Raw genomic sequence first — 27,920 nt, forward strand, 5'->3', positions numbered from 1 at the left:
AGCGAATCTGTGTAGCCGTGTGAAGGCAGCTTTGCAAAGTTGCCATAAAAGCAGCAAAAATATTGAGTGAGTATCTGAGTGTGTGCGTGTGCTTGCTTATCTTATAGATTCTCGTTTGCTTGAGCAGACTTCAGTTTGAAACTGAAACTCTGCGAGTAAGGTATGTTTTGCGGTTAACAAACATAACATAAATATATAAAGTGCTGTGTGATCAAAAGAATGGAAAAGAAATAATTATAACAATAAAGCCAAAGTAGAGACTAACTAAAATGTGCGCGCCGTCGATGAGTTTCGACAAAAATATACTTGAATGTTAATGTGCGATGTTGTTTGTGTGCGCTACGAATAGCTACAGTTTTTTTTGTATTTAATGTGTTCTAGCTTATTTTTGCGCTCTCTGCCCAACTCTACTACATATTTTCTGTTTGCCAACCCCCATTTGGATAGCTTTCGAAAGTGGTTAAATCGTGGAATGAATTTCCACAATGAAATCTATTTCAAACATCCATCTCTTAAACACCAAAGCAAACTTGCTATTTATTCCATAAAAACAAAAAAAAAAAATAAAATAAAATCGAACAGCTGATATCAGCGTTGCAGCAGCCACCAGCCACTGTGCAGCTAGAGCGCTCTTTTGGCCATGATTTGTCAGGTTTTTATTGACATAACAGCAAAGTGAAGGCACCATATTGATAGGCTCGGTAGCCAACAAAAACCAAAAGAATGTGTGCAAATATTTGTATATATACGTACATGTACATATGAACATATGTACGTATGTACATTTGTATATGTGTAAATTTGAACAAAGAAAAGGGCAAGAAAAACAGAAAATAATAATTGTAAATCTGAAAATCTGAAAATCCGAAAAGTACGAATATAGGCATATACATACTTATACATGCATACTTATACACACATATGGGTATGAATATGCACAGATACACATAAGCACATACACACAGAATTCAAATAAAATACTGTAATCTACTAAATTGTATTTAAACAAAATTGCAAAAATTATATTATATTAAATGAAAGAAAAGTAAAGTGGCTGCCACCCAAAATTTCAAGCCATAACAAACAAATGTGCTATTTTTACCACTCAATAACCAATCGCGATTTAAAAGTAGCCGTGTTCCATTGATATGCGCAAGGCATTTCTGGGCGTCGTAATCCACATGATAAGCACATTGTTTACTAACAATAAAAAATAAACGTTGAAATATAGAAATTCATAATTTAAACGCATACACATACACAAACATATACATAGATATGTATGTGTATAGGTACAAGTGGTATTTTGAAGTGGTGTAGCTTTCCAAACACTTTGTTGCTAAATAAATTCAAGTTGTTTGACAGCTCTAATTAGTAATTAGAGTTAGAACTAGATCTGCTCCTTCTGGGATAGTCAAATATTGCAATTGGAAATACTAAAATTAAAAAATATTTCATATTCTTGCAGTAAATTTTACCGCGCGTAAAATTCTGATATCTTCATCGACTATACTCGCGTAAATTGAAGCAAACTTAAAGCAGCCGCTGCAGAGGAAGGCACACTGAATTCATATTTACGAGTTCATGGCTACGATAGCATTTCGTAATTGGTCACAAAAACGATAATCGAAGAAACACAAATAACTCAGCTCCAACAAAAAACGTCGAATATACGCAAAAATCGAACAACTATATATAGAAAAGCAATTTATTTCGCAAAAAACACAATGAACAAAAACCATAAAATAAGTAAATAAAGCTAACAAAAGTCAACATAACAAATAAACAGAAACAGAAAAGCGAACTCTCCAACGCACACTTTTTCTGCTGTTGCGCTTCGTTACGTGCCTACAAATGTAAAAGTGCATATATGAGTAAGACAGCATCTTGTAAGCAGTAAATACATACATATATACACATCGTGTTCAGCGCGTCCTTCCCAAACTCGCTGCAATTCAACCAGTGGCCTTGCTCCGTTGTACTCGCACAACGTGCATCCTTTCACATCGTTTAAGACACAAACTATCAATCGAGTGAGTTATCCGCTTTGGCATACTCTTTAATACAAGCCCAGCTACTACCTTAATGTTTGCTCCATTACTTATGTACATACATACATACACCTGCTACATCTGTATATGTTTATAAATAATTTTTCTGTTAATAATATTGTTTCTGCTCTCATATATTCCCCACATTCCCTTTATGGAGTGCGTTGTACAAAATTTTCGCTTAATTTTTAAAATAAAATTTAATAATTTTTTAAAATTTGTGCTGTCGTGAAATCGTATGTATTGCAATTGTTCTTATTGGTGATGAATACTTTTCATTAACGAGCGGACGAGTCTGCAAAGTCTAGTGATTTAAGTATGTATATTCAGAGTGGATCGTTCTTTGTGTGAAAGTCGCAATTTTTTGACATTTTATCACCTTAAATATATGTATGTATTTGTATACTCATTTATGACATGCGCCGGTTTCATTCGGTCGATGCACCTGTCAAAAGTGAGAAGCATTAGAAATAACAATAGCTGTAACGTTTAAGTAAAAAACCTACAGATATCTACGAGCGCCGCCTGAAATCGCTTATAACGGATTAATGCCTAGGCCTAATAAACATAATTTTTGATCTTAATATATTTTGCATATGTAAGTACCTAACGGTGTACAGGTGATATAGTTTACACGTACCGCCGAATTAACAAATCGAAATTGGCGCTTACTCAATTTTCTTTATTTGATAATATGTTACATGCATTCCTATGTATATATATGTATATGTTTTGACTAATGCACACGCACATATTTAGGATGTTTTAACATGTGTCTATTTTCGCTTCTATTGACTTAACAAGTTTTATCCAAACAACATTTTATTTAACCATTTTAGCATTGTTTTTGTGGTGTTCATGTGAATTCAACATAGTTCATAGAAGCCTGAAATATAGTAAGCGTTTGATATACTTACATGCATATGTACATATATTGACAGCAAGCATGTGGAAAAACAATATTCTATTAAAGTTAAAGTTTATCATATTTTTTCATGGTTTCACTTGCTTCCTGTCCATTTTAACTGCTTTTCTTTGTGTGTGCTTTAATTCGTGTACATTTTTATATACTTAACCACATTCGTACACACATGAATGAATGTATCTGAACAAACAATTGAATATGAATAAAATCCAAAAATCTAATTAAAATGTTTAACTCATTCATGAATAAACATTGGTGACACATCTACAACAACAAACAATTGCTGTGCATAAATAACTTTCAAAAACCGAAATATTTTGAATTTGCGCACGACCGAAAACTACATACATACATATTTGCAATAATACTTGAAACAACGCGACCCGTTGACGGATTTGGACGCCTCTCATACCCTCAACGCGCTATGCAACGCATTTTATGGCATGTAAGTAACGTATTTTTTCTAAAAGTTTTGCAGTTTATACTTTTATGATGTAACATAGCTACCTGGACATAATAGAAAGGATTTCATGGCTTAAAAATGTTTATTTAAATATTGGTTAGTTAAACTCTGCTCTTTATTATGCTTTGAATTCAATACAAATAGACTGTGTTAAGTAATCGTTTGTAAGGGACATCTTCGGCTAAAGTATCAAAACTGGGTCACGTTGCTCGCTAACAAATTGCTCCATGATGAAATGCCGTTAAGAAGGAGTCCCAAACCGACTATTACCACGCAACCCCTATAATTTACACCGTTGCCACCCAGTTTAAACACATATAAATATTTTAGAGCAGTTCAGCAGATGTACTATACACACATATAAGTATGTTGATAATTGTTGTTTAAGTTATACCTTTTTATAAATATGTATACATATATATAACTATGTACTTACAAACATATTTAGGAAATTGTGGCTACGAAAATTCTAAAAGCTTTGATATGAAGCAGGAAATGCACACACAACACATTTGTGGTTTTGAATTTGACTCGAGCCTAAAACATCACGTTGTTTTTATTTAAAATATTAGATTTGAAATTCGCTGGCAGTTAGCTGTCTATCTATTTTTAATTTATTGTGTCTCTGGAAAATATTTTAGCGGTAATCTTTCCACGTCCTTTTTGAAGCCTTAAAACTTACACAATTAGAATAAATAAATATATTCGTTATTCGCCCTTCTGCTCTGTGTTCGAATAAGTCAGATTGCTGCATTTGTTCCACATTTCTTTTTATCTTTTATGCTCTTCGTTGTTTATGCATTTCTTCTTCATACCGAACACTTTATTTCCTTTACTCCTTTTTCTTGCTGTGGTTGAACTATTGATTGTGGCATTTGGCGTATTCTACGATTCCACTATTCTACGCCACTAACCCAGTTTGCCACATCAACTTTCAGTTGTTGAAAATTTCGTATCGAAGGCAACTTAGCCCCGATTTATTTACGAAGTTCACATGAAAATGTGTATACTCACGTGCTACAGAAGCAAAAGGTTGTTACTATGTTGCATGAAGCATTGACAGCGTTCATGGAATATGTGCATGTTTTCAGACTCGTTGGCACCACTGTTTCCAACGACCTCCTCTGCACCCTGCGCAATCTCCGTTTGGTTTGAGCGTCTCCACTCCGCCGTTTTGTTTACAGCACACACCACTTTCGTCCTTCGGCATGTACAAACACAAATAAATTCGAATCGTATAGATACATATGTACGTAAATACGAATATTTCACGGTGGTATAAGAAGTTCAGTTTGGATTAAAGCTGAGAAATTGTCAGCGTTACTATTACAACCTCAAGAAATATACTCTATTTAAATACGACAAGTATTTACGAATAATTATTCATTTGTTTAGATACAGAAAATGCAATACGTTCTAAAAAAGTGGCTCAACGTTACGTTTCAAAATTGCAAAAGGATTTCTTTGCAAAGCTTCTCATTACCTATCTTAAAGACTAATGCTTAACTTATAATAATTAGTCCTTTGTCAAACGCGTTGAAAATCATCTGTCACAATACCTCGTCATCTGTCAATACAAATTTTTATCGACTAAACACATCGTTGCCTAAAAGCAACTAACCTCGAATTAGTATTCCTTACTTGTGCATTGAGTTCTCTTTGTTTTTGTTTTGCTCAGTTCTCACTGTGTGGAATGTAAGCTATGCAAGTAGTTGTTGGATACGGGCATCACCTCAATGATCTCACTCCAATTGCCTCGCGGGCGGGCAACGAATCACATGATCGCTTTATTACTTTATTTTATTTTTACTATATTATTTTATTTTTATTTTGTTTTTCCAAAGACAACATTCATTTGAATTGAGCTCAGAATTTCAATTGGCAGCCAGAAAAATAAAAGACGCGAAAATGCAAAAAAGGATCGAACTCAAAGCGATATCTTACAGACAAATATGGTGGATCACCAACATTCATATATACAAATAGGTATTTAGATAAACATTTTGGGTAACAAAATGCAAAAAGAATTTCGTTATGCACGCTTTCAATAAATTGAAAAAAATGGCTATGGAAAAACCGAAAAGCAAGCTCAAAAACAGTTAGTTTGAGTGGTGACGTATTATCGAGAGGCTTTCTTCAAATGGTTTCGAACAGTTTAGTGACTGCAGTCCCTTGTCGTAGTAAACGTAGAACCTGTAAGTTTCTTGCTTTGTTCATCTCTTGTGTCGAACTTTCTAAGTGCAAATATGCGTTAGTCGACAATTTTTCGTATTCAAATACCTGTCTTTTTTATATCTGATTTGCTCATAGAATATAAATGCCAATAAATCAATATTCACATACAACTTATGTGGCCTTGTCCATTTTCACCCCAACCGAGGCGTTAATAGAGTAATTAAATAACTTGTTCGCATCAAAAATTGTATCTACAACTTGTATGTTGATCGATCCTATGCAGTACAGTGTGTGCTACAAGTGTGTTAAAATGGAATGGCATTCTTTCCTTCACATAGCTTATTAAATATTTATAAGGAGCATGACTCTTATTTTTTGCTTGACACTCTGTTCTGACCGCGACAAGCGAATAACACGAACTTCCCGTGTCATTCCTGAGTATTTTAAAGGTTGCAAGTTCAACTGCGCAACGAGAATCAAGCATGTGTATGGCTATGTTTATGCATGCGGATACTTACATACATATGCGTACCCGGCAAGAAAATCAACTGGCCACATACGCAAATAGTCGGCGGCCTGTCTTAAAAAACATAGTTGTGTTGTGCCTCTAGGTGTGGAAATATTAATTGTCAAATTCCGGTCAGAAAGATACGAGTTAAAAAATAGACCACAAGATATTTTTGTTCGTCTTAAAAAATAACCATTAGAAAATCTTTCTAAGACTGAGCCGAGTCTGTCGGCTTTTTGCCTAGTTGGGGCTTAGATAAGATTTTATAGTTGTAAACTAGTATATTTCTCTTCTTTCTTATATGCGTACAAATTAGACGTGAAGATTTTGTTTTAAGTGCGGATGAGTTTGTTGCATATTATATCTTTTTACAACAAATATTTTGACATAAGGAAGTCATAAACAATTCGCTTTCGGAGCTTCAACCCAAGATATGACTTCGCTAACAATCAAAACTTTATTTAGATACGAGATCAAGCAGATACATATGTACATTCATAGGTACATACTCACATACAAATATAGATTTGCATGCAAGCGCTTTGAAAGCAGGAAAATTATGTTTCCATTTATATATGCCATTTGCGTGCAAGCGAAAATTGCGACAAACGCTCGAGTGTTCATTTATAATCATTGGTGAATGGCGCAGCAGAGCGTTTTGTATAAGTTTCTACATGCATCCATGCAAAGGTGGCATGAATGTGAATATGTCAGCGAGACCCAGTTTCCGCTTCCGTTGCACACATACATATATAACACATATATACGTATATAGGTGTTTGTTTGTGCTTATACTATAAAATGTGTGAGTGAAGAAGAAGAGACTGAAATTTATTGGATCTGCACATGTAATGCCTACACACTCCGCTTTGGTGATTGCAACAGCGTGGAGATTTCGCTGTCCATCTACATGCTTATATGTATGTATTTGTGCTGTGTGCTATGCACTAATGATATGTTACCTTGGAGAAATTCTGACGTCATACTCTAGGGAGTATTTGACAGCATTTTATCAGTGGATTAAGGCTTTCGAGACAAACTTTCTACTTGCTACCTAAAATTCCTTGTTTGTGTGGCTGATGATTATAATATTTAATAGTAGGAGCTATTTATATAATTTTAAACACGAACTAAATAATTGAAGAACAGGTTTCAGTAATAATAGGTAATCACGAGATAAACGCGGCAATTAGCTGAGTTGTTTAGACGCTGTACTGGTAAAAACAATAATAAGGGAGCAAAGTTATTTGCGGGACTCACAGAGTGTAAGCCTAGGTACTTGAAAGTTAGCAGCAATGAAATATTGATAGTTTCTTAAAAATATTTTAAATGTACAGTAATGCCTCGGTTATATGAAAAATGCCAAACTAAATATTTTCACTCAGATTTATGCAAACTAGAATAATCAACTTCTATACTCTTTCTATGTATGTACATATATTATAAACACACATACGAGTATTTAAGTATAGGCGTGTTGTTGACTGCATACATGTGAAAAGTCGAAATATTAAAGAAACAAAAATGTTTAATCTCAAAACAGTCAGTGAATCGTTTTGTCCTCGTCAAAGCAACTATATGCGAGTTTATATATATCTATATGTATTTACATATGTGTCTGTGAGTGAGTTTACTTATTGGCCTTTTTGCATTGTCCAGCGGTAAATATAGTCTTCACGCAAACAAAGTGGCACAAATGATTACAAATATCAACAACAAATTAAAACTCGAATACGAACATGTACCTATACATACGGACTTACATGTATGTTATGTGTATATAAATACTGTTTTATATACTCGTACTGGCATACTGAATTACTTGTTTTGTCGTGTACTTTAAACTTTACACCTGTAACAGACTTGAGCGATCACAAAATGCCTCAATGTAAATTTCCAATGGAATAATTAATGATTGCAAAAAGACGGCGGCATATAATGCTAAATAATTACTCAGGGGTTCAATAGACTCCGTAACCGTACGTGCGTGGCGTGGGCTTGTTCAGCAAAAGCTTTGACAATTACTAAAAATTTTGTAGACTATAGCGTAGAAGGAGAGAGCTTTTTCAATATTGTCATTGTACTGATGGACTACCAGAAAGGAGCTCCTATACCACCTTATACGCTTGGATTATTCGCAACCACTCCGTCAACATGATAGCCAAAGTTAACTCAAGACCAAACCGAGATTAGGCCTCACCACCAACTGAAATTTATTTTACTGATGTTACTATCCCAAAAGATCAAAATTCACGGTACCAAAAAATATGGCTTGGAGTCTCAAAACAAAAATATTGAGGGTGCTCTTTAAAAGTTCCTAATGTCAAGTTAAGCTTTTATTACTTGTAGATACAGATATGATTATACACGTACATTTATCACTCAACCAAACGGTTAAGCAAATTGGGTGAGCTGATATCGATTTTTTATCATTCTCTATAGACAAACGAATGCAATCAGCTATGTGAGAAGCTTATCGCTTGGTGCTATGCGTTTTTCAATGTTTGTATAGACTTGCGGCATGTTTACGTAGCTTATTGCTAATAGAATTGCGCAAAAAAATGAAGTCATACAACACTGGGTTGGTTTAGCTTTATCAGAGCACATTCTAGTTTTAATGAACTTCCTTTTTTCCTACCTCCATTCTGAACTTGTTAATGATTCATGAGTGATTGTTTCATTTGTCGTTTTTCATTTTTGTTTGTTGAAATGGGCTTACTATTCGCGATTTACAAGTGGGTTGTGTGCGGAGTTGAGTGGGTGTTTGGGCCATATATTGAACTGGAAAGTGTGGTTACTCATACGCCCCGTGAACGTTGGCTTCACCGAAATACTAATTAACTTCCTAACAAATGCACAAATAAACTAATAAAATTCACACTTGTGCGCGATGTTTTTACTATACATTCCGACTATTAATTTTAGATCAAATGGTGGCCAGTTAATGCCGAATTTTCATTACACGAAAATATTTAATAGATTTAATATTATTATATTTCCAAAGATGACTCAGGGCCCGATTCAGTAGATGATTTAATAATTATTAAAAATGAAAACATTGCCCACACACTTTCATTCGATCAAAAGTCAGCGCTGAAATCATTGATGCGCGTCGTGGCAAACAACTGGACACGACAGAGCCACGGTAGGGAGGGTAGGTGTGTGTGTGATGGGTTGAATTAATAATTTTGAGAGTTTCATAAATCAGCGATGCGGCCTTGTCGCATGATTAAGCACATCGTTCCGAGGGCTGATCTTGGGCGAAGATAATATTGTTGAAGCTGTGACTAAGATTTTGTTTTTGTTTGAACTGAACTGAACTTGTTGTGTTTGTGCTATTTAGTGTTGTGCTGTGTTTTTGTCTCACATTTTGCTAAGCTGTTATTATTGTATTAATGAATAAATGGTCTGGTATTGCTATTTATTTTTATGCACAAATGCGTTTTGTTTCGATAAAGATCTCTAATGTGCTCTATGCAATGAGCTCGATATGCAATGAGCCGGCTGCTTGCTTCTTTGCATGCGATGAAATCCCCATAGTTGGGGCAAAAACTTATTTTCGCCGAAATTTCACTTTGAATGCTTAGAGAATTTAGGCGCACCTCTAGTATGCGCAACAAAACATGCGTTACTGTAACAACAACGTATACTCACTTAATCTTCTTATTCAGCTTTTGCTCATTTTGCAGATAGACTTCTGACAGCACTGGTTGAATCTCATCTAAACGCCCCTTTTGCGAAAACTCTTGACTGCGCTAGTGTCTTGAGAGTTCTTCAGCATGTAAACGGAGCTTTTACACTTGGCCGGCGTGTTGTCACTTCTTAGTTGTTGCACCGTTATGTTATTCGCGCAACTGTAATTTTATGTTCGCCAGCAATTATTTTGATACACTTTGTGGCTGCCATTTATGCAAGCGCACACACATATGTGCATACATATACGCATATATATACACATACATATGTACATAGGTATAAAAAAACAAAAGAAAATATATGCGCTTTTCTTATGCTTTAGTTCGCCAAGTTTCCACTCACTCAATGCGTTTAGAGCCTAAACCACGTAAAGAATTGAGATTTGCATGCACTCGCCATGCTTTTCGCCATGCTTTTCGCCTCGTTGGTGTCTTCTTGTCACATGGACAAATGTCTGGAATTTCTGGCAGCCGCTAACTATTTTGATGGGCATTTTCTTGCAATCGGTTGATTGGCTGATGTGCTGGTTGATAAGTGATGAATAACTCGCAGTGATGCATTAATTGCGCTCCAGTATTCAAATTTGCAAGTTTTGTTGTATACTTATGGACACAGAGCTCATGGTTATGCTCGCAATTTAGCTAAAATTTAAAATGCATAAATATACATATTTACATATGTACATACGCATATATATTTTTATCTACACACATGTATGTACATATGTGCGCTTGGATGAATGTGTATGGTTGTAAGCGTTTACCATATACGAAATGAATGAAGCTGCTTTCTAAAGTGAAACTAGCCGATTAAAAATGCACCTCTGCCCTACCCCCTGCACAGCTACTGGGTCTAATAAGGGCTAGAGCCATAATTTCATTATTCAAATTAAGAATCCACTAACTTTTACCACCATACTAATTTCACTATGACTGCAAGCAGCTGCTATTAGATCAGCGCTTTATAACTACACTCACACGCACAATTATACTCGTACAGCTAATGTTTTTGTTGTTGTTATGCGTTTTTTCATTTCGTCGTGGCACAGTTTAGAAAAGAAATGTAATTTAAGTTGGCACAAAGAGTTTGTTGGCTTAGCTTGGCTTAAATAACGCTCGTTTGCTTGTGTGCATTCGCATATGTTCGTGTGTATGTTCGTATCGTATGTGCTTGTTTTTGTATACGTTTGGTTTCGTCTTGAATGTATTCGCTTTCTTCTGTGGTTTTCATGAATGACGCAACAAGTAGCTGCCTAACGTTAACGTGAACTCTCAGCTGACATCGCTGACTCTTGGCTGTTGGTTGTTGCCGCTTTGTTGTTGCTGGAACACACACACACACACAAATATGTTTTGTTGGTACGGTTTTTTGAGCCGAATATGTGATGAATGACTTTGTCGAGAATAAGCGAAGAAAATTGAAATTTCACAAGCGCAGATCGTAAACAAAACCAACAACTCGAATAGAAGAGTGAGAAAATGAAACAATGGCACTCCGTTGAAACAATCTATGCTTCGCTTGCTATTTTGTGTGTTCTCATATTCCAAAGCAACTCTTTGTGCATATACTTATGCATGTATATTTACCGGCCCTTATAACTGTTGTACTTGTTTGAAGCTTCGCTAGGCTGAGCCAACTAACTGCCGTCCCTAAATAAAAGCGGCAGCTGCAAATTAATGTCAAAAATTCCTCATGCCATAGATTTTGTATGGCGCATACCTAAATGAATGCCACGATGGCGTTAACGCTGAGCGGTAAAAGACGCGCTGCTCGACGCTTTTATTTATGGATTCTAGAAGAAGTTGTGCGTGCCGCATGTACTAGTTTCCAAAACCGTGTTAAAAGCAATGAAAGGGAACGATTTGAATTAAAACAGACATAATGCAAGAATATAGTTTAACCAATAAATTACACAAGTTTTCATCATAACTTTAATATACATTTGTTATTTTTTGCGGAAAATTAGGTGCGACAGTTTTTATAGCCCACGCTGTACAAGTAAGTATCCAAATGTAGGTGCTGGTATTTTCATCGTAATGACGTGATTTGGGTGTGTTTGTCCAAAAATTTTGGCGCGTTGCTCCCGATTCGGTTGAACTTCACTTTCGCGAAGCAATTAAAAGTCCACTCGTTATCCCAAAGTGCACTGGATTTCGTAAAACAGAATTACTTTTTTTATGCCTTGCTCTACATCCAATTGTATGAACGTACTCATGAGCAGCAAATAAATATAAAACATTGTTTTTAATTTAATTTAGCTCGTAAGCTTCAGGGTGTGTCACAAAAATAGAATTCCCACCAATCCAGTCCACTCTGAGTGTCACAAATGTGCAAACTTTGTTTTTGCTTTTTTGTTATTGCACACGCAGAATTGGCGCACATTGTGCGTCGCTTCACGACGCCGCTCCTCTTTAAGCTTTAACCCGATAAATATAATGTATATACTTCTATATACTCTATTATGTCAGCACTTTAATAATTAAATATAAAGTACTTAAAAATTGAGAAAGGGGAAGCAGAAAATTAAAACAAAAAATGTGCACATCCAAAATGATGAATGGTTTCAGTCGAGCGGACTTTCGCACCCATGAACCGTTAGGTGACAGTCTGACATACAATCCGCTGGCTTATAGTAGTCATCACCTTTAGATTAATATTCGTATATCTGATATGAATAGAAAGGAAGGTTTTCGTGTTTTAATGGTTCCTATAGAACAATCTTCTGTGTCTTTAACAATAAATCAGTTCGTTAAGTTGTTGTCTTTGCTTACAGTTGATTTTGGAATCATAAGCCGGATTTCGGAATCAACCAACATACACAGAGCCACGACATAACACACACAGCCATGTTTAAATATTTACATATTTTTAAGTTTACTCACACATTTGCCTGTGTGTACGTACTTATTATAATAACTCTTTAATTTTTACAGTAACTAGAACATTTGCCGGCGAGGGGCACGCGGCTGGACGTGAGTCGAGCATTTTCACAATGCTCAATGTTGGCCATTGTTTTGTTAAAATCTTCTCTTTACTTCATATTCGCCATTGTTTCTTATTTTTATATAAAGTTGATTTTCCATGCTTAAATTGTGTCTTGGTAGTGTTGTTCTATGAACTCTTGTTCCCATTTCTCGTCAGCATAACTCGCTTTTAACGCTTGCTTCGCATAGTAAAGGTCATTAGTCTTCAAAGAGTGTGAAATTCCTCTGATCTCAGCGAAACAATCAAACCTTTCGGTTTTGAATGAAACAATGGAAGCGTTTTTAACATCTATTTTGTGTTAGAAAAGGCGAGGGAAAATGTTGAGGTTAAAAATTAGTTGAACTTCTAATTTCTTGTTGATTTGATTTTCATTGTCTTTATTTAGTCCCTCATTGTTGTATTAGTAACACAAAATATTTGGTTTTCGAAATTAGTTTCCCGCTGAGTTTCGGATATTCGTGGGTGGCGTTAAATTAAAATTTGTAAATAAGTTAGCATACGTCATCGTGATGACATCAGAGCGCAACGGCGACAGCCACCGTTAAATTTATCTGCAAATGTATGAGCAAATCTATCTAAATCTGTATCTGTATCGGTCACGTGGAGCGGATAATGACGATTTGTTTTCATTATTGCATTAGTTGCCTGCGTTATGCCAGATTTTGGAGTGTCGCGTATCGAATGTACAGCTGGTATAAATGTAATATAATGTCATAATAAAATAGAAAAGAGGAAAGCAGGCGGTTGAACTTCTTTAATGATATAGAAATATACTCTCTGGTATTGAGATTAACTAAATATATTTTCGTTGCTTTCAACCGTTCCGCAGGGGTGGAGAGCCGAATCAAAGACAGCTGTCAACCCAACCTTAGATATCGTATGTTTATTGTATGACAATAATACCGAATTTAATTTTTCTAAAGGCAAAGGGATTCAGGGTCTTCAGAATCGGAAGGGTAAGAAAAAGATTTCAAGTCCTACTTTGATACTAGTTGTTGCGGCTAGTGTAAAAATATGGATATGTTATATTATTTCATATTATTGTTATTGCTATGGAAATGAAATGAGAAAACTCGCTGAAGACGTTTCAGTTTCGATTTATAATTCACTAAAAAAATATACAATGTCTATATATAATATATATTTGTTGTATATTCGAACGGAATTGCCCGAGTTTGTGTTTATGTGTTATGTATTTATTTATTTGTTTCTATTGTTGTTGCATGCTGTCTGCAACAAGTGCCAAATTCATTACGGCCATTGTTCATTCATTCAATATATCATGTAAATTGTTTGTTTTACATCAGCTAAGCATCTTGTGTTTAGAAAAAAATAATTCACTCACAAGAATAGACATTTAGCTGAAAGAGATTTCGCAGATTCTGTTTTGGCAGCGCGCTGAATTGGGTGCATGCACAAAGCGCATACATGCTTCGATATGTTTATATTTGCATATGTAAATATGTATATACATATGTATGTGGAGGTGTATGCGTATACTATTTGCAATAAAAACTGTGCAACATGCAGCTGACAGCGGTCAAATCATCTGCTTTTCATATTCAATACTAAAATCCAGCGAATTGGAAATTTACTATTGAAATATCAAGGCAACAAACTGACGAAAAACATGCTATATAGATTTTAAATATATATAATATTTGAAAACACCTTTCGAAAATAAGCAAACTGTATGTAGAAAAGACAGATTGACAAAAGGTTGAATTGTCGGTTGAGTTTTGAATTCAAATACGCACTTTAATACCATATGTACATTTGTATTGTATATATTTATATGTTTACATGTATACCAATACTAGAGCTGTTTATTTAGAAATTTGAGCAAAAATAGTTTACTGCCTCATCCGCCGAAGTCAAGAAAAGGTTATTTATTGCTCAGCGTACTTTAGTTTCTTGATTTCACATTAATCGAAAGGCATTTCAACTGCATCCAGAGATTTGATTCTTAAAATAGTAGATACCACTCATAAACATTCTGCTGAACAACAAGATCGGCATCATACAGACATACCTACATACACGCATACGAGTAGCTGCATTAAGGTGTGAAAGAAAGTTCGGTGTAGCATGAACAGATGGTGAGCGTCTGACGTTATTGATTAGGTATAGTGGCCGAGCAGATTCGTGAATTCAGCGACACCTTCCCAAACTTATTTTGAATTGGTCATAGTGTGGGGGAGATTTACGAATTCAGAAAGCTTTGCCGATTTTCCAACGCAAAGGCCAGAGCGGAGTTTATCTCTTTGCGCCGACGCAATGCCACGCCTCGATTCGCCAAAGCGGCCGCAAACTGTTATTCTACTGGGTAGTGACTTCTAGATCCATGCGCAATCTCTGCCGGCTGCTCTCCTTCTACTTTGTGCTCGCTAACTCTCGACTGCCACCGACTGTGGCGGATTTCAGCCGATCTCCTTCAAATTTGGCGTTCAGTTTGGTTTCGCTTTGCTTTCGAAAGGTTTTCAATTTGGTTTCGTTCAACACTCCTCATTCGGTTCGGTTTCGTTTTGTGAATTTTAGTTTTATTTGGTGTAATGAAAATTTGTTAAAAAAGCTAAATGTGATTTGAAAAACGATGGCAAATATGGATGCGATTTCTTTATCGAACAAAGTTGCGAATTTCCCACGAAGCATTTGTGCCATAATTACTTGTGTGTACTAAGTGTTTAGATATGTAGACATACATATGTATATCAATATTGCTCAAAGTGTGTGCTCCAGTTTTTCTGATTTCCAAAATAGCAAAATAACACAGATTTATAAAATATTTCAATTGTGAAAAATTCATCAGCTAGTGTGCTATAAATAGCCAGTTGAAATCTTTTTGGCTTCCATATTAATTTTCAGAATAACTTTACTCGCTGCGAATCCCGTACACTTCGGTCATTCGGCCGAACACTTTTCGTCCACAGTATTCGGTAAACGAGAGTTTGGCTTTTTTCGCAAGTGAAAGTGTGCTTGTGTGTGAGCGTGTGTTGGAGGATCCCAAATGAGTTTTGACAAACACCACCCATTGCTCAAGTGAAAACTTCAACTGCCACAAGGCCAAATATAAACACTTTTTGACTGATAAACAAATTAACAAACAAAAAGCGGAAGAACGATTGAAAAAATCATTTATGAAATGCACGAATTTTGAGAAATTGTTTAAAGTGTGATTTTGTTTCTTCGCTGTGATTTTCGACATTTTTAATTTATTCAAATTTGCTTATTCTTCTTTGACTGGAGCCAAGGAGCTCACTTAATTCGAAACGGTAAATACTATATTTTGATTGAAAATACAAATTTTATGTAAGTTTTTTTTGTTTTCGAATATACGTATATTTTTTATTTGCTTCTTGTTGACCCGCAATGACAAGCCTCCGAACATTTTTCTACTTTAAAAAAGTTTTACATAAAACCCGTTAGCCGTGCGGATTCGATTCAAAACTTGTAGGTCTCTCCATGAAATAATAAGCTAATTGTAAATAATATTTCTCATTTAAATCAATATGGACGTGGTTTTCTATATATTTTATTATATTATATTTTTATAATATTTCAACTCCATATCTGTACTACTGTACTGTACTGTAATATACAATATGCTTGGAGATAATTTTTGAATTTCAGTTAACAGTTAGCAATGCATTTTATATAGTTATATATTCCCTTTTGTATCTTGTTTTGGTTATTCAGGACCCGAAATAATTTCTTTCTTATCAATTTGCATTAGCTAAACAAGGGACCGCAATGTTGTTTTAGATATATCAAAGTTAGGGTGGGTTTGAAAGGGTTTGCTGGATTCGTCCTGTTGATAATTATGCTTGTAGTTAACGAATGTAACTTATTGCTTTGTTGCTCAATATTGACGTTACCAGTGCCCTAACTATCTTCTGTAGGAGCAATACGTAACCCAAACGCAATCAAAAAGTTTAGCGAATATAACTTTTCTCAATATTTTTACAGTTTGATTTTTAAAACTATGTTGCCTCTCTATTTACAGATATGATGCGTAAAACTTGATTTATGCATCTGCCATCGCATTGAATTATGGATTTAGCAGATCAAATCGATGATTATATTTGTTCATTTGAAGGAATTGGTGATTTAACAATGGACTCATTAGCAATGTTCATATTTATTTGGGCTGTATTGGCCCTCTTCTTAGTATGGCTGTGTAAATTTTTATACAATAAATATGTGGTAAATAACAACAAAACGCCGACAAGTCAGAGCAATAGTCGGCAGAGCAGTGTGGCGCCCGGCGCTGCCAGCACATCGAAAACTGAAGTGATCAAACGCCTATCCGAGCCGAGAGAAGTGATGGCAAGCAAAGCGGATTTTAAGGTGGGCATGACGAAATCTCCTAAAGGAGGACTGTAGGGTGCCATCTTAAAACTGTTAACAATATGAATATGTATATGTTTTTGTTGTAATTAGGACTTAGCTGCCAAACCAGGTGGTGCTGCACGCGGTCGCGCGCCCAGTGGAGGTGCTGGGGCTGCAGCTGGTGGTGCTGGCGCACGACGCCGCATGGTGCGACAGGGCTCAACTGGACCAGAAAGCCGCAAGAAACGTTATGTGCCGCCACCGTCCAATGTTGTTGGACCTGAAACAGTAAGTTGTGAAGCAGAAATGCGTTGGCAATATAAAGCGTTATCTACATTCCTCTTTAGACTTCCGTTACTTGGACCAGTCAAGTGTTCCGTTGGCTTTACAGCGATCTTGTGATTGTCAACGAATTGCTAACATCTTGGGTTATAGCCTTAAATGAAACTCTGAAAAAATCGATGGAAGAGGTGAGTTGCCAAGCGATTTATTCACAAAACTTTAATATTCAAAGAAACCGGAAAGTCTACATTTACAACCAATGCAATAAATAGGAATACATTTTGACATCGTTATGTACATATGTAAATGTTATGTAAATTGCGAAGAGCTTAATGTTATATACGTGATAAAGCCGCTATGAAAGTAAAGTTCAGCATGACCTCATGGACGGCCAGCTTATCGATGATGTGTTCAATAACGTGCCAAATGCGGCACTAAATATTATTTCATTATTGAATTACATTTAGGAAAGTTGACACGAGAACTTCTTGGGTTAATAATACTATGATTTCCTCAGCTCTTTACCTGTAAACTAATACTCCAAGCTATTTAATAATAACAGACAAATCATTATTGACTAAAGAACAGCAAAAAATTTTATTTCAAATGTATGTATGTATGTTATTTTAGATTTGGAGCTACATATGTATGTGTATCTATTTATCGTACACACGTACATGTATATGTATGTATGGTATATGTCTACCATATGATATGTTTTGATTGATTTTCGGAAAAATGTGCAATATTCCTCGACTAAAAATATCTCCAGCACATTAAGCCAAATTGCATGAAAAGTTCATTAATTGTTAACAATCGAAATGGAACGTCAGATAATTCCAGTTATGCTTTCATAGCTTTTCTAATGTTTTCAATGTGTATTTCAGCCAAACTATGAGATGAGATCACTTAGCTCATTTGTTTTGTTGTTGCACAAGTACGTGCCGTCGTCATATAACAGAAACTCAAACTGAATCATGCATTACGTCAGACATATTTTAATATAATTTTTATATACAATATAAACATTCATAGACACGCTCGCCAAATTTAGTCTCAGTAGAGTATTATTTAAGACAAAAATAATTCAAATAAGACCGGCTTGCAAGATACATTCGCCGAGAGCAAAAATCAAAGAGAAGTCTCGGCAATAAAATTGAAATACACATAAATATACAAAACGAGAAACACCAAAAACGCGGTAGACAATTTACATATCCATTTATATATACATATATATATATATATCTATATTGTTGATAGGTGTGTAAATATGTGTACACATATGTAAGACACGAAATGAGTTTTATGTTAACCTTGACCCCGGTTTCAGCACATAATAATGAAGAAGAAGAAATGTATACTAATGACAACAACACTGAAAAATTAAGGCGGGCGATAAATGCTATAAAAAACAAATCGAAGAGGCAAAGGCCAGAACGACATGAAACATATAATATATAATACATACAAACAGGCCTGTTTACATATGTACATATGTATGATTATTAAAAAAAAATCACGCGAAGTAACAATCATAAAGACGAGTTCACACAATATTATTATAAATGTTGATATATGTTTTACAGTTGTCATTGCTTACTGTATTTATTATTTATACATGTAATATTAAAATCAGGAGCATTTGAAAAGTTTTTAAAGACGACTTCCTTAAGCAAAACGTATTCGTGACTATGTGATTTTGTTTACTACTTTCAGCATGGCGTCGCAGTGGAGGTGGTGCGTGTGCTGCCTGACAGTCCACCACCCAGCTTGAACAATATATTTTGCAATTGTGATGAAACAAATCCATCGAATATGGTAGGTTCCACTGCATATCGACATTCGAAGAATATCACTATCACGTCTGTTTCTTTATTCCCTCTTAACTGTCCACAGCTGATCACCTTTGATTGTGACGCACAGCCGGTGCTGCAGGTGAAGACGTTCCGCCAGAAGGCCGGCAAGGTTGACACCTCACATTACAAAGTGACCATCTCCCGCTTCCGTGCACGTATGGCTACCGCCATGAACTACAACACACTCAAGGGCGAGATGAAGGTGGATGGCTATCCCGATGTGAGTGTTGATTCTAGCCTTTTAAATTTTAAGTAAATTTTTAAATAAAATAATTTGTGACAATACTTTTGTGTGTAGATCCGCATTGCCATGAATAGTGTGGGCGCCATAAAGCCAATGGATCAAGATGAACAGCAGCTGCAAGGTGTCATTAGTGACATAATCACCGCCACTCTGCGGGACACCGTCTATCCAGTCGACTTTTCGGTCTACGCAACCTGCCCTCGTGCCGAAGTCGACCCGCTTGACATGCCTGTAATATATCCCGTCAATTATGATGCGTTAGCGGTGAGCGTCAGTACACTGAGAAGAAAAATATTCATAAATATCAAATCTAAATTCGGGGTTTCCTTGTTTTACCTTGTTTTTGTTAATTTCACTCTTTAATTGTTTATGTTTTTATAAGACATTTTCCGAATCATTAAACGATTGGCAGTGACAACTCGTACAGATTTTGCATACAAAGCTGGTATGTAATTACAGAAGTACATCAGTCTACATACATACATACAAAATTACATATATTATATACATATATTCGAAAAGATCGCCCCAGAGTCTGTAATAATGCTGTATCACAAAATAAACACTGTTATTCTTCTCATTGTTCTACCCACTTCCGAGCATTGCATGTTTAAAAATAAAAAATTGTTTTAGCCTCAACATTGTTGTCGATGAAATTTGCCTTTTGTTTACTTAAACGTAACAAACATTATATAACAATTAACAGTTAAAAGTCAAAAACACTTTTTGAAATTAATTTTCGAAAGTTAAGTTCATTTTTGTTTTTACTTTCTCTCATTTCAGAGGGCTTATCAATATTATTATAATTATTGAAGAAAATTTCGCAACTAAATTGTCAAAGACAAAACATAAATTTGTAAAGAAACTCGCATATTGTACAGAAAAATATACACATACTTATGTAAAAATACTGGTTATCAAATAAAAGGCAAATTTCATTGCCTTTGTAAAATGAAAAACATGCTTTACATTGCCCACAATTTCCCTCTCATTTTACTCAGCAATTTTTCTCGTTTCATTTCTCTTTCATACTTCACCAAAAACAAACTTAACACCCTTTATAGCAAAACTTGGAGGGTTCTAATTTGTCAGGTCTGCAGCCTATGATATCTGGTCGTCGTTTGCTCGTAAAAATTGTGAAAGGTGAAGGGCTGGCGTCAGCCAAGGATCCCTACGTTGTGGTGGAAATGGACGAACCTGCACAAAAGAATCAAACCGGCGCTCGGCAGGGTGCCACGCCCTATTGGGATGAACATTTCCTATTGTAAGTGGCTACCTCTTCATTTGTGATGCTCGATTGATTTTCCTTTGTTTTCTTTAGTGAATTATCTCCACAATCAGCTGAGATTTTATTCGAAGTATATGATCGGCCTGCTAATGGCGTCGAATCGGCCAAATTCCTCGGTTTGGGTTTGGTGGGCATTGATGAGCTGGCCGTCGGCCCTGCATCCACACAAGTGCTGACACTGCAGCCGCGTCCGTATGAGACGAACCCGGTGAGTGGCACCATCACTGTGGACTTTGTGTTCATTGAAGGTGCAGAAATACCCGCTGGACCCAAACCGTACAAATTGAAAGAGGCTTTGAAGATCAGCACACCGATCATTAATGAGCACATGAAGAACGGCGCCGGTTTGGCTGATGCGGCTGTGCGTGCCTTGCAGGATGGCGCACTCTCCACAACCGGACAGCCCAGCAAGAGTACACTAATCATACATAGCGTACAAAGGGTGAGTTTCAGACTTTTACATGATTTTTCGAAATCTCATGTAAGCTTTTAGCTGTCTATGGGGAAAGGGTGTGAATTATACATATTTGAGGCGGAGATTCATATTAATGAAATCGTAATAGACGCATAAAAAAATTGGAGTCTCAACTCTCCGCCCTAGCAGATTATTTGATTTTTTATTTAATTTCGAATGATTTCGATGCTAAATTTTGATTTTTGTTTTTCATGTTGCTCACTTCCGCTCTCTCACCGTCACATTACGAAACGCTTTTGAAAAATAAAATTATTTCCTGATTCGTTCATATTGCACCATCACGCAACGTCAAAACAAATAGAACCAAAACAATTCAAATGCATTTAAGGTAAATTTGTATTTAAGTTTCTCAGCATCTGCATACTTATTCATGTTTTGTTAATTAAACCCGTTTCATTTATTTTTAACATTGTTTATACAAATTTTTTACATAAAAAACTAAAAAAAATTATTTTTGAGTTGCACTCATATTGTGCATAAGTTATTTATTTAGTTTTTGAAATAGTTGCGTACATAACCTTAAATAAGTAGATAAGAAACTTACGTATTTTTTCTTCGTTTTGGCTCGCTTTCTTCAATTGCTTGTAATTCTAATGATTCAATGCGCTTTCTAACTAAAATTAACCTGCGAAACCACTTCCAACCGAAATTTCGTCTGCAACGGAAATAGGTTGAAGTTAACAAGGACGGCAGAATCGAAGTTAAAGAATCACCACAAGAAGAACTTGACGGTGCTGTGACACAATTTTTAGAATCCCCATTAAACGACAATACGAGCGAATCGTTGCCCACTGCCAATACGACAGCGGATATCGAGCAAATACAACAGGAAATTTCGGTGGCGACGGACATAACCGCCAGCCCCACAGACTCATGTCCACCAAACGATGTCTCTTTAGATGAATCGGGTGTGGCATCAGGTAACAGCAGCGCTTTGGTTGCATCCAGCGCCGAGGTGAGTATGCAAAAATTGTTCTCTTATTCGAAAGCTCGCTGCGAATGTTGCAATTTTGCTAAAAATACTTCAATAATCTTGTTGGAATGATTACAAATAAAACTGAATGCATTAAAAATAAACAGCTGTGTGTATTTTAAGTATATCAGCTTTAGAACTCAATGATTATAACTTGAATCAAAATACGATTAAGTCGAACGTCTACGGCATACTTTAAAATACACAAAGCTTAAAGTTCATAGATATACCTGTTGTTTTTGTCGTTGTAAATTAACGCAATTTTTTTCGTTTCATTGCACAGTTTGGCCAACCGAATGCCGCTTCCTCACCACAGGCCCACAATGCCTACTCACCATACAATGGCAACTCGGCTACAAACGGTTCACAGAGTTATGGATACCAAAGCAATAGTTTGCCTCGCAATGGTGCTGCGACTAGTACACCATTAAACAGCGCTGATCTGGACGAAAGAGGACGGAGTAAGAAACGAAATTTCTTTGGAACATTAAAAAAACGTTTAAGTCGATCTAAAACACGAACCCATTCGGCTGATCGTGGCGCTTTGACGCCGTCCCACAATAATAACGGTACCACCCCAACAGGAACACTTAACGGTGATTCACGTTCATTATCTGTCGATCGTGCTGTATTGTCTAAAAGCAATTCACTTGGTAATTACCATTCACCCACCTCTCCAACCTCTTGGTTCTTGATCTAACACTTGTGTGAACCTAATTTTCACTCGCTCTCTTTCATAATGCTTCTTAACTGTTTGTGTGTGGAAAAATTGTTTCTAGTTTAAGCGCCGTTATTGGATTTACTATTCTTTACATTATTCTATTTTTACTATAAAAGCTTTCTTTACGTTTGGCCAAACTTTTTTTTATAAATCTTTGGTCGAAAACATTTGTTTACAACGTTGAAATGCTTTTTTATTTTTGTTTTATTTTATTATTTATTATTTTTAATTGCTTAACTCAATTTTTAGACAAGTTTTTGAAAGTGCGGATTTCAATTTTAAAAATGCACTGATTATTAAGCTATTTAAATTTTATTTCTGTGTATATTTTTTATTGCCATTTTTTATAGTTATTTGTGTAATCAAAACCACTTATAACTGCACTATGTAGTCTACCTTGTTTTGTCTATCTCTGTCTCTTTACCACTAACCTAACACTCTACTGTTTATGTATTTGTCTTTATTTTCCAAACACACTCCTTTTATCGAACCTCTTTACCATGAAAACTATGCTCCTTCAACGCCGAAAATGTGAATTGTATGTATGTATGCTCACTTAATTAATATTATATTTATGTATACCTGTGTAATACTAAAATATGCATATCATTATGATATACAAACGCAAACATATATACGAGTACATCTGCATATCAATTTTGTACTAAAACAACATTTTAACTGTCAAATCACACTCATTATTTCCTCCCTCTTCCTTTAATTTGGATTCGCGTCAAAATTTTCAATATTTAAATTTAACGCTTGATTTTATTAATTTTAAAATACTGTTATTGCATTGAATTGTGCATAATCAATCCATATATGTCATTAATTTAATTTTACTCTCTTTTAATTTCATATGTTTCCATCTTATGATTTTGGGCGATTTTATTTTAATACAAATAAAAAAAAAACGAAAAAAAAATATCAAAATGGGAAAAACTGTTCACTTTTGGATAATCGAACTCCTTCACCCACCGCTATATATTACTACCACTTCTTGTGTTACTTAATAATATTTTTGCTGAAAAAAATGGGAACACCTTGAAAATATATTTGGTGAAATGTGTTTTATCGTAAATGATGTGTAACAATTGAAACTAAACTTATAATTTCGTTTCGGTACTTCGAAACTGCACGCTTTTCTTATTTTTATTTTCGTAAAAAAACGAAACTATTCAAACAACACAAAACAACGAAAATACTCAGGCTTACGCGCTGGTTCATCACGACTTGATCACTCAAGGCAATCTTCAATTTCAGAATCGTCCGCAATCTCAGGTTTCTCGTCGGCCAGCAACAAAACGTACGTACATGAAGCATCCACGCTGGTGCTGGAGACGATCGAGAATGGTGTGAAGCGGTGAGTCAATTGTCGAGCCCATCTTCGCCTGTATATTTCTATTGAATGTTAAAAGTGCTAATGGGTACATTTTCTCATAGGCATTTCATTGTGCCGCTGGCAATCGCACAACGGCCCAGGTGGCGTCGCAAAGGCACAAAACTGCACATTTATAATGACCACACCTTTATCGCCAAACATTTGAGCGGGTAAGGGCGACAAAACTTTCGTTTGCCTTTTTGATAATTTTTCTATACATTTACTTGTTTCCTCCATAGTGGCGGCCTGCAATGCCAAGTCTGCATGAAGTCCATCCCGCGACGACCGGGCAAGCAGGGGTACGAATGTCGGGACTGCAATTTGATCTGCCACAAACAATGCCACATACGCGCACCACAGGCGTGTCCGAATCCTACAGTGCTTTCAATGGAATTGTGAGTAATAAATTATAATTGTTGAACTCATTGATAATCTGATTATCGGAGAGCAGAATTGATCGAGAGTTCTGAGCTTCAAAATCAGATTATGGTGATTGTGTGGGGGCATAGTTTTACTAATTTTAATTTTCTTAATTTTCTCTCTTCTCTCCACACCCTGTATGGAAAACTTTTTAATTTTGTTGTATTTCCAAATAAAATACGTCAAACACAAACACAGGACCTCATTTCCGGTACTCACAGAACAAGATATACTCTAGTCAACTTTATATTTGAATTTCTAGTGCTCATAAGTTTTATTGTCATAAAAACTTTGAATTTTTCATTAAAATATATATTGATTGAAATGTTTTTAATTTATGCGAAACACTCCGGAAATATTTTCTTTCAAAATTCATAATTTATAAATATCTTTCATTTGCTTAATTATGTGCATAAACAACAAAGACAATAATCAAAGTTAGATAAGTTAAATTTTGAGCTTTTTACGGCTTTTACGAAATTGTTTCTAAACTTTCAACCCGCACCGCTTTCGCATTGAAAATTAACTGTACGCAATTTTTGTACTTTTACGCTTCAACCGCTTTTTAAATGCCGTTACTTTAATAATGTTAATAAGAAGTCACTATTCATATCGGTTAGACGAAAAATAAATTATATGTTACTTTTATCCAAACATTTTGAAGTTCTTAACAAATATCTAAAATTATTTACATATGTATGTATGTACGTGACTTATAATTTTTCCTGTAACCTTTAGTTTGATTTTTATATATATCATATCTTTTATCTTATTTATTGTATATCATATCGTCATACTGATTCTGCTATGTCAACTAAATCACTGACATAAGGTCATTAATCACACTCATCTAAAACATACTTTCGAAATTTCAAGTAAATCGTTATAATATACATATTTATGGCATATATCATCTGCTGTCCATACGCTTATCATTTAACTGTTTATACAACCCAAACTAATGACAAACCGCACTTCCCACTTGCCCGCTATTAACACAGGACGATGACTTCTAATGAAATAGAGCTAATAACGCCAGCAATTCCACGTTTAAGTAACCATTATATACACAGAAACAAGTTTGAAAACAATTTTGTAATCATTCACTGTTGTCAGCTTTATACACGTGCTTTTCGTGCAAGACAAGTTGCAATATACACATACATACATGTATTCATGAGTTTTGAACTCAAAATCGTAAAAAAGTTGCTTCGAAGCTATAATCTTCAAAAATCAAGCTGTATTCAATACTCAGAAGTCCATAAAAGTCAATAAGGTACTAAATATTTCGGCACCTTGTTTCAGAGGTAAGCCAATTGCATGTGTTCGCTGGGTTCGAAAAGTTCGACACGTTTTTTTGAAAATATTTTACTCAAAATGTTGATTTGTTTGACAAATAACGCTAAAATTGTAAGCTTAAATACTTGGATGTTTTTGCTCTGAAGCTAATACCAATCTTTGGATGATGCCTTGAAGTTTTCTTGCTAGTTTTTCAAGCGCTAACCAACCGAAGATTTGATAATAATCCAGCTTTAAAGCATGGTTTGTGCCTTAACTGTACCTGCCCTTTCCGCTTGCTACTAAAACGCTTGATGAATTTGAAATTAATTTCTAAACTAAAATTCAATTTGAAATTGTGATGTAAATTTCAAACAAAAAATTTATTAGTCTACTGTATAAAAATTTTCTGTGAGTTCATGTCCATGTGTTATTTTATTTGTTGAGCCGGAAACGGATTTTAATGCGTTTTGTTCTTTCAAACCATTTAACACTTTCATGTGAACAGGGTTGCAAATAATGCATTAAAAAATAATTGAATTAACATATGATACAATTTTTTTCTTTTATTTTGTAATCCCAAACACGGGATTAAAAAATAAAAACAAAAAATGTTTAATCCCGCTTACCGGATTGAAAAAAAGAAAAGTTTTAATATCAGGCATATAATTAAGAATTAAAAACAAATTTTGCTTTAGAATTAACATTTCTTCGCGTTCGTGCAAAAAGTAATATTTTACATTTCTAATCCCAAACCTTTTGGATTAAAAAACTAAAATTAAATTTTTATCTCAACATCCAAAAATTTTTGAAGTAAAAATTTCGCAACCCTGCATGTGAACATGCAAATTTTTAGCTATAAAATATGTGAACATTTTTAGCTTCTGCTGCATTCAATTCTATTCTGTTTCCTGCTATTAAAGTTATAAAACATAAACATTTGTGTAGATAATGTACTAATTTGTATTTTTCTGACTATTAATACAGATCGAAACTTAATTCTGCCGCTGCGGATCGGAGTATAAGGAAGTTATGAAAGCGAATATAATGCACAAACATCCACAACCATCTATGATCCGTCACAATAGCCTTGGCGCAACAAATCGTATCAGTACCGCAGAAAGAAAGGAAATAATTCAGACTCAAACTTAATCACAAAGATTCCGAGGGACCGGCACAGCGGTTACAAAAACTTAACCTTTCATTTTGCTGTTATTTCATGTAAAACTTCTAGTTGTTTTTTTATAAGCAATTTCTAAATACTCGCACACGACATAGCAAACTATATAATTTATCATTGCAAAAGTATTCTCCGTGAATTAATTCTCACTTACTTTGTGGTAAAGAAAATTTTCCCTAATCTGTATATTTTTCATGTTAAGATTTTTTTTTAAGTTATATTCATTATTTTATTGCAATTGCAATATATTAACTAAGTATCTATCAAACGTTACAATTTTTTATATATAATAAAATGTCCCTCTATATTTTTTTAAATTTTGTATACCATAACAATAGGGAATTTGAAAAGTTATAAAAAAGTTAATAATTTTAATATATGTTTATTTTAAACGTGCAATATTTACTGTATTGTTTAAGTATATATTTCTTATTATAACTTCTTCTGTAATTTTAAAGTTTTTAATTTAGTAATTAGAAAAACTTAAATCACGAAAATTATACACATTACATATTAAACGATCACAGTACGAAAACACAAATAAATGTTCAAATAATAATAAAATAATTATTCAAGCGAATATGTATCAGGAAATAATAAAAACTGGTGGATTTTTAAGCGAAATTGCAAAAAACGTCTTTTGTGTATTTGGGGAACTAATAATATTATTTAAAAATCCATAGAAAA

The 27,920-nt window shown here is 34.9% G+C and overlaps 1 protein-coding gene across 19 annotated transcripts; it reads left to right on the forward strand.

Annotated features, from left to right (window-relative positions):
* Window positions 1-79: 79 nt before the first annotated feature.
* On the forward strand, window positions 80-27,813 carry LOC106617566 (uncharacterized). Of its 19 annotated transcripts, none has more exons than XM_036374352.2 (17): window positions 80-160; window positions 1,469-2,033; window positions 16,807-17,150; window positions 17,244-17,420; window positions 17,480-17,602; window positions 19,134-19,235; window positions 19,314-19,493; window positions 19,572-19,781; window positions 20,582-20,781; window positions 20,839-21,247; window positions 21,582-21,608; window positions 21,951-22,235; window positions 22,537-22,906; window positions 24,184-24,337; window positions 24,418-24,525; window positions 24,595-24,750; window positions 27,041-27,813. In XM_036374352.2, exons 3-17 carry the CDS (start codon window positions 16,854-16,856, stop codon window positions 27,087-27,089), a joined length of 2,847 nt encoding a protein of 948 aa, XP_036230245.2. In that variant the 5' UTR covers window positions 80-160; window positions 1,469-2,033; window positions 16,807-16,853; the 3' UTR covers window positions 27,090-27,813. The 19 variants fall into 19 exon arrangements, with proteins under 19 accessions (XP_036230245.2, XP_014090317.3, XP_036230251.2 ...); XM_014234842.3 differs by having other exon boundaries at window positions 16,864-17,150; XM_036374358.2 differs by having other exon boundaries at window positions 16,867-17,150.
* The last annotated feature ends 107 nt before the right edge of the window (window positions 27,814-27,920 follow it).

The sequence above is a fragment of the Bactrocera oleae genome, chromosome 4 (assembly GCF_042242935.1).
Source record: "Bactrocera oleae isolate idBacOlea1 chromosome 4, idBacOlea1, whole genome shotgun sequence".
In the NCBI taxonomy this organism is placed as follows: Eukaryota; Metazoa; Arthropoda; class Insecta; order Diptera; family Tephritidae; genus Bactrocera; species Bactrocera oleae.

Bases quoted from the DNA above. Each gene is read 5' to 3' on its own strand.
- LOC106617566 (XM_036374352.2), top strand. From the start codon at position 16,854: ATGGATTTAGCAGATCAAATCGATGATTATATTTGTTCATTTGAAGGA. The intron at 19,236-19,313 runs GTAGGTTCCACT...AACTGTCCACAG, and splicing joins AAACAAATCCATCGAATATG to CTGATCACCTTTGATTGTGA. The intron at 21,609-21,950 runs GTAAATTTGTAT...CAACGGAAATAG, and splicing joins ACAATTCAAATGCATTTAAG to GTTGAAGTTAACAAGGACGG.